At 39.2% G+C, this 7,769-nt stretch overlaps 1 protein-coding gene across 2 annotated transcripts; it reads right to left on the bottom strand.

Moving 5' to 3' along the window:
• Positions 1-2,308: 2,308 nt before the first annotated feature.
• On the bottom strand, positions 2,309-7,075 carry LOC149472035 (uncharacterized). Of its 2 annotated transcripts, none has more exons than XM_089652676.1 (2): positions 6,397-7,075; positions 2,309-3,140 (listed from the first exon to the last, which is right to left on the bottom strand). In XM_089652676.1, the coding sequence occupies exons 1-2, from the start codon at positions 6,942-6,944 to the stop codon at positions 2,741-2,743; spliced, it is 948 nt and encodes a 315-aa protein (XP_089508802.1). In that variant the 5' UTR covers positions 6,945-7,075; the 3' UTR covers positions 2,309-2,740. The 2 variants fall into 2 exon arrangements, with proteins under 2 accessions (XP_089508802.1, XP_089508803.1); XM_089652677.1 differs by lacking the exon at positions 2,309-3,140 and adding an exon at positions 3,182-3,312.
• Between the last annotated feature and the right edge of the window lie 694 nt (positions 7,076-7,769).

The raw sequence follows: 7,769 nt of genomic DNA, 5'->3' as shown, positions 1-7,769 counted from the left end.
TGTAGAGGTAGCGAAAGATAAGAAAAGAGAGGGTCGGGAGACTGTAACGGTGAACAGCAGAACCAAGGCGGCTCTCCATCAGTATCCACCGGGATGACCCCGCCACCCGCACCCAGGCGCAATCTGCAGGGCCAAGCACATTCCAAAATGAAAATGGATGAATCGGGGGAGCAAGGTTCAACTCCCCAAGGGCACAGCAGAGGAACACATATCTCGGAGAGTCGAAGAGGAGGAGAAATGGAGCAAGACTATCCACAGTAACTTATATTTATCAAAGGTATCATTGACAAATGCCAGCATTTCCTCCATACACATGATATTAAGCACAGAAACCTACATCGGGAGAGGCGGGGGAGTGACTGTTTTCCAAAAGAGGGGTATCAATTGACGGGCTGCAGATAGAAAGAAACGTAACAGACTCTTCTTCTGCGTTGCCACTGAGCCCCATAATATACGGAGGACAGCAATCTCCGCTGAAGGGGCCAAGGACTCACCATAGATCCTGTTATTTACAACAAAAACTTGTTGCCAAAAGGGTTGTATTTGATCACAATCTCACCAGATATGGAGCTGAGAACCAACAGTTTTAGTACAGCGCCAGTAGAGATTAGATGTAGAAGGAAAAATTTTGTATAGGGAGAGGGGGTCCCTGTATGGAACTCCGCTTTAAAGCAAGTAACAGCGCTAGTTCTGATTGAAAGATTATACAAAATAAATACCAATTAAATAAATATCTTCAATCTAGTGCATCAAATCAAAAAGTGACAAAAGTAAAGTGCTTATTACAATTCCATCTATAAACAAAGAAAAAAAACATCTGTGACTAATATCGGCCACACTGATCTTCTCTAATTGTTGGCTTAATTAAAGAAAGATCAGTGCAGTCGTAGGGTGCTGTGAAAGCCCCCTGAGGATCCACAAAAGGGATTTCTACCCACATGCAATGTTTGCTGGTGTTTTGATTTATACCAGCAAATTTGTTTGGTGAGTGTTTGGAACATGAGGCGGCGCTGAACACTTGCTGGTGGTGGATTTGAATAAAGGATCAAGACACAGGATCTGACAGTTTTGCGCAAGGCAATTGTGACTCTGATAAACTTTGTGGTGTTTTTTTACATGTCACTTTACCTTTATTACACATGGCAATTTTTTATTTTATGCACTAGATTGAATGTAGGATGCCAAAAGCCCACAGAGCTTTCCTGTCCATGATACTAGTGGGAGTGCCATGCTATATACACTAGCTAAACATAAACCTATACCATAAAAATACATACAGGAGACTTAACTTACCTGTTGAAAGACTTGTTTTCAGCCTGGCATTGTTTTAATACTCCACTAAACAATAGTTTCTCATCTGCAGTAACCTGGTGTTCTGAAAATACCCAAGACTAAGATCTTGCAGGCCAAGGGATTCAAGACTTTGCTCATTAAATACTTCCAGGCTCAAGACTGGCCCATTCTAATTATGAAAGCCCGCGATCACTGAGTAAGAAAATGTTTAAATCCCTGATATGTCTCTTTCTGGAATGTTGAAGTAAAGTAGAATGAGGTTGCCAAGCACAGAATGAATTGGCAAGAAGCCACAGTCCTGTCCAAATCTATCTGTTTGCAGATAGTTACATAAAACTTTAATGTTTACTGAGCGGAAACTTTGACTTGGCATAGTTTTCAGTTTCTAGAGAAAGGTAGCTGTAAAATTGCTCTTTACATGGGAATGCAGGCCGTACTAATTCCCTTCCCGAATACCACTAAATAACTTAATAAAAGACACACACACTATAACTGGCATAAAATTAGCCGTGGCACTTTTATTGGTGTAATTGAAAAATAAATAACTCATATAATTTATTCAAATAATAAATAAACTTAAATAATCCAGAATTGCTCAGTCATTAAGGACTCAAGCATCAATTAAATAGCCTACAACAATAAGTCCCCCCTTTATTAAAGGGTGACAAACCACATAAAGTACCAGCGACTAAGGGGAACGGGAGGGTGGAAAGCTCGTTGGAAAATGCCGACAAACTGGCAGTTTAGCTCCGTAGACCGCTGCTTATATAAAAAACCCCAAAGGTTCCAGAACTTTCCAAAGGTCACCCGGGGCACTGCTTTCCCACCCAAACAACCTATATTTTTCTTAAAGGGGCATTAAACTCTAAAAGCTCCCCTTGAGGTAAATGAGTAAATCCATTTAAAATGCCCATGAAAGTGGTCATTGATTATCTGCCTACTTTTTACATTGGAATGCAATTCCCTCCCCCTGAATACCACTAAATAACTTAATAAAAGACACACACACTATAACTGGCAGAAAATTGGCCGCGGCACTTTTATTTGTATTATTGAAATATAAATAAATAATAACTCATATAATAAACTTAAATAATCAAGAATTGCTCAGTCATTAAGGACTCAATCATCAATTAAATAGCATAAAACAACATAGTTACATAGTTTGGCTGAAAAAAAAGACAAAAGTCCATCCAGAACCAACTCTTGAGGGAATCTTCCACATGTTCACAGCTCTTACTGTGAAGAAACCTTTCCGTTTTTGGAGATTAAATCTCTTTTCCTCCAGCTGCAGAGAGTGCCCCCATGTTGATCATATCCCCCTTAATCTCCTCTTCTCAAGAGAGAATAAATTCAGTTCTTCAAAACTTTCGTGATAGCTGAGCTACTCCATGCCTCTTATCAATTTGGTTGCCCTTCTCTGCACTTTCTCCACAACAAGTCCAGCCTACCCCAAAAGCGCAGCCAACTCAATGCAATTCTGCAAACCTAAGTTAAATTTATCTAAACCAATATCTGATAAATTAATATAGTCAGATCTATAAATGCCACTAAAACCGCCTTGTAAAGCTACATGACAGTAAGAACAACCGTTAATGAGCGGCATGAATTTTTCCATAGCTCTGTATATCCTTTTCCTAACTGAAGGTTTGAATTGAAGACATACCAGCCACAGCAGGTGTGGAATAACCTCAGAAAAAATAATAGTCATATTCGGGAATGATAATTTTAATAGGTGCATATCTTGCTTCATCATAAACAACAACTCCAATGCTTTTACCTTCCCTATATTGTTTCCTCCAAGATGAAAGATTAAAATGTCCGGATTAGTCCAAATATCAAACAACCTAGAAAGATGAAAGAATATGTTAGCCCACTGTAGGCCTCTTACACCCTTCCAATAGACTTGAAAACATGAAGGATCCATGAACAGATCTGTGGAATAGCAACGTTGAGCAGCTCTTTTCTTTGCCCAAAAAACAAAAGAATGTCCAATGATCCAAACGCATCTTTTAGTACCTAGAATTCAAACAGAAAGATCAGGTCGAATATATAACTGAAAGCGGTGTGATTCCCATCTACCAAGTTTCTTAATAATGGTATCATCCAGGCCCATTCTTGCAGCCTCAGTTGCCACACCTATCCTAAATGAATGAGGAGTACATTCATAATGATTTAACCCTGCTTGGAAAATACATTTTTTTAATAACAGAAACTAATATCTTGTAAGGAGCAAAGAATCGACGTGAATTAAAAAAGGACCAGAACAAGCTGGTCTAAAAGATAGGTACTGTTGAACAATTAAAAAACAAATAATTGGGTTACCACAATTAGGTAAGGTAATCCAATGTCCTATATCAGTTTGGTCCATTTTCAATTTGGGAATAAATACATGGACTCCATTATGTGATGATAGAACCTGGTCGAACTTAAGGCCTCTGTTATTAAATTAATTCCGAGGCAAAAGCTCAAATATACGGAGAGCACCAAAAAAGGCTAAGACAAAGGCAACCCTAAATAAACTAGATTCGAATTCAGAAAAACAAACAGAAGAAAATGCAAGGCAGATACTTTTCAAGTTTTGAATAGAGATTGGTCTCCTACTATCTGAACACATATGAGATTTTTTTATAACTCTTGAGAGCCTGCTGAACCAAAAAGTAACTGGTGCAAGGGGGCTGATTGTTAATCTTCAAGAAAAAGGAAACACCGACCAACATCTTTGTGATGTGACTATAAGAATACTCTAACTGCATAAGATAACACAAAAAGGTTAAAACTGCAGATTCATTAGGAGCATCAATCGAAAAACCAAATTTCAAGCTGAAATCCTTCCATTTTTTCCATGCGACCATGTAATCTGTACATGTATTGTTTTCTAATGAATTTTTTACAGAATCAACCAAGACTGTCAAATCAATTTCCATAGGTGTTCTGAGCATGCAATTCCTTCTCTGTCTGCTTTGGGCAAAAGTTAACGAAATCTTGACATCTGAAATCGAGATAGTGAATCTGCAATTTTATTCTCTTTTCCTGGAATATATTTAGCTTTTACCCATATATTAAGTTGTAAACATAACAAAACTAGACGTCTAAGGAACTTTATAACAAATAGATTTTGATGAAAGGCAATTAACGCATAAAGCACTCCTTTGTTATCTGACTGTATTAAAATTCTTTTATTTTTAAACTGTTCACCCCAAATTTCCAGTGCAACCACTAGTGGAAATATTTCTAATACTACTATATTCTTAGTTGCTTTATTTGCCACCCACTCCAAAAGCCATTCCCCACGGCACCAATGTGTTCTCCATATTGCAGCAAATCCTTTAGAACCAGCTGTGTCTGTAAATGGTTCAAAATCTGAAGCAAAAACAAAATCATCTTCAAAGAGCGACTTACCATTAAAGTTCTCCAGAAATTGGGACCAAACCCACAGATATTCTTTTAATTTCGAAGTTAAATGAATATGTGAAAAGGGGGATTTGAATCCCAAGGTAGCCAAAGACATACGACGAGTAAACATTCTGCCTATAGGCATGACTCTACATGCACATGCCAATACACCCAGAAGGAACTGAATCTCTTTCAACAAAACCTTCTTGCGATGTAAAAAGAACAACCCAATGTAAGAACTGTGAGAATGACTCAAAATAAGCACACGATACAGAACAGCCCATGGGCAAGCACCTATCAAAATAGGACTGACCATCAAAATTAATTCCTAAAGAACTGAAGGAATCGGGAGAAATTGGTAGTAAACTGAATGCTACTTTTATATCCGCTTTAGCCAGCAAGGCCCCCGTACCAAATTGTCTGATATTATGAATGGCTTCCTCAAAAGAGACTGTAAGAAACAAATGACAACTCTTCATTTATTTCATAATTTAGAGATGACCTTTTAGGAAATGACAAATGATGAATTAAACGATATGTATTAGGCTCTTTCTTGGAAACAATTCCTACAGGTGATATACTGAAATCTTTAAAAGGAGTAGGGAAGGGGCCCGAAATGTGACCTCTAATTTCCTTATCCAACTTCTCATGCATAATATCAGAAAATGTTTCTACTGACTGTAAGTTATTACTAATTTCACAACCGACACCATAAAATATGAGCAAAGGGAAACCATTGGTAAAACCTTCCATTAAGAATTTAGCTTTCTCCGTGTTTGGGTAAAGCTCCAACCACTGTTGCATGTTTGCCAACTTCACTGGAGTGTGGGCTTTTGGAATAATTTTCTCTTATATTTTGTTGCATAGAGTTGTTCTGTTTGAAACATTTGATGGCTGGATGAGGTCCGGAACAATAGGAGCATTCGTGCTTATACTTACATGAAGCTGCCCATTTACACTGGGTTTCATTATATGCAAAACAAAAACCTCTTTTGTAAGGAGAAATCGAAACATTAGGCTGTTGTTTAACCATAAGGGATTTTTGCGGTAAAATCAAAATTCAACCACAAACCAACGTATTTCATTCTACACTTCAAAGTGGCATATACAGCTAATATTTGTCTGAAAGACTTGTCATAAAAGAACCAGCCCAACCCTCCAAAAATTTTATTTGCTTCTAACATGCTCCAAATGTTGAAATAGACCAGTACAAAATTCTGGATGCCTTTCTCCCAAAACACTAGAAAATATTGCAAAAGCTTGAAGCCAATTATGGAATGATCTCACCACTGGTCTACGCCTATCTTCATCTATTTTTTCCTTCTACTTCTTTTCGGATTTACACATAAAATCCTTAGCCGAAGGAAGTAATGACAAAATATCAATATAATCCCCTTTCCATATTTTTTCTTTTATCATATTTGATAAATGGTAAGCCAGTGGTGAGATCTTACATGGCAGGACTTCCTTAGGCTGATAAACCACATCTCAAATTTAGGTGAACTATATTGCCAGTCTGAGTACCAGAAACAACAGTAGTAATTGAAGGTTGCAAATTAATATTAGAAGTAACTGTAGAAGGAGTTGTAGAACTGGTCCAAACAGCAGATAAATTAGTATTAGGATTAAAACTAGAAGGAGAAGAAATAGAACTAGCCAGTTTAGAAAAATAATCCATGAATTCAAAAAATATCTATGGTAACTCACCACACTACTATGATTTCCAGAAGCCTCAGTTGCTGCATTGGGAGCCCTGTGTGTCTCGCTGCTGCCTCCGCTGGAAAGCAAGGTAATGACATCCACATGCTCCCGTGCCGCCCCTGCTTCTGACCTAGCTGCAGAAGAATGTTTTGACTGTTCTGCAATCCTCTGCACTTCCAGGCAGGGAGCCACCCTGGAAGCTGAGCTTTGCCGAGCTGCGGCTTGGCGTCCTCCACTTGTGCTCGGCGATTGAGAATATACCCTCTTTGCTCATTGGCCGGACCGCCTCTCTTCAATGACGACAGCTTTGTCTTCTGGCAGGGCCGGCTGCTCTGCCACTTGACCCGCAGTGGATACTGGATGCTCTGGAGTCTGTTGACACGTTGACCGGGACTGGGAGGACTTGTCTGCTCCACGGCTTCTCTGCTCTTGCTGGTCTGGTGAGTTGCCGCCTTCTCCTGCCGCTTCTTCAGCTTGCTCCCGCCAATCCTCTTCTCCCTCCTCCATATCCAGACAGTGCCTGAGCCAGTCTTCTCTGCTGCTGCATCCTGCATGCTCCAGGACACGGCACAGCAGGGTCTTCATGGTCGGAGTTTCGCCAGTGAGCTCCCAATAGTATTATAGCTCAAGAAACTCGTTGGGCGACGCCGACCAACTGGCAACTTAGCTCCGGAGACTGCTACTGATATCATAAGCCCCAAGGGTTTCAGAACTTTCCAAAGGTCACGTGGGGTGTTGCTTTCCTGCCCAAAGGACCTATAATTTTCTTAAAGGGGAATTAACCTCTAAAAGCTCCACTTGAGGTAAATTAATAAATCCATTTGAAATTAATTTGAACTCAAGAGGGAGCGGCGGCCTCAAGCCCATGTATGTGGTCATTGATTATCTGCCCACTTTTTACATTTACACTTTTTTAATCTTAAAGAAATAAAGCTTGAAAATAGTATAGGCAGCCTTCATGTGTGCTCAGCATTTTCATTCTTGTTCATCTTTACTGACACTTTCTATCACCATAGATAGGAAGAAATCCCATTTCATTACAGTTCAAGGCATATTTCAACTGTGCAGTGACGCCTGTCTAAATTATTCAGCCCTCAGAATATGTTTCAGGACATTTTTCTTGGCATGTTTACTCTAGACTCTTCTTTATCTTTGTTAAACTAAGTATTATTTCACCACTTACATTTAAAGAACTGTGGTCTGAACAAAATCTATCATTTGTAGAGGCAGAGCTTTAGGGGCCACGTCATCCTGGCAGTACTGCTCCTGACACCATCTCACTTGCAGCTCAATCACCAAAGTACATTCTCTAATGCATCCTTTCTAAACCTTTTCAAGACATAAGAATCCTTGAAAAACCTTTCCAGTCTTAAGGAACC

This window comes from Staurois parvus, unplaced genomic scaffold (assembly GCF_062004578.1).
Source record: "Staurois parvus isolate SC_StPar_1 unplaced genomic scaffold, SC_StPar_1.0 ptg000025l, whole genome shotgun sequence".
Classification (NCBI taxonomy): Eukaryota; Metazoa; Chordata; class Amphibia; order Anura; family Ranidae; genus Staurois; species Staurois parvus.
Note: the sequence above shows the minus strand (reverse complement) of the source record. Positions and strands in the feature narration are given on the sequence as shown.

Bases quoted from the DNA above. Each gene is read 5' to 3' on its own strand.
- LOC149472035 (XM_089652676.1), bottom strand. From the start codon at position 6,944: ATGCAGGATGCAGCAGCAGAGAAGACTGGCTCAGGCACTGTCTGGATA. The intron at 3,141-6,396 runs GTGAGTTACCAT...TCATCTTTCTAG, and splicing joins CTGGAAATCATAGTAGTGTG to GTTGTTTGATATTTGGACTA.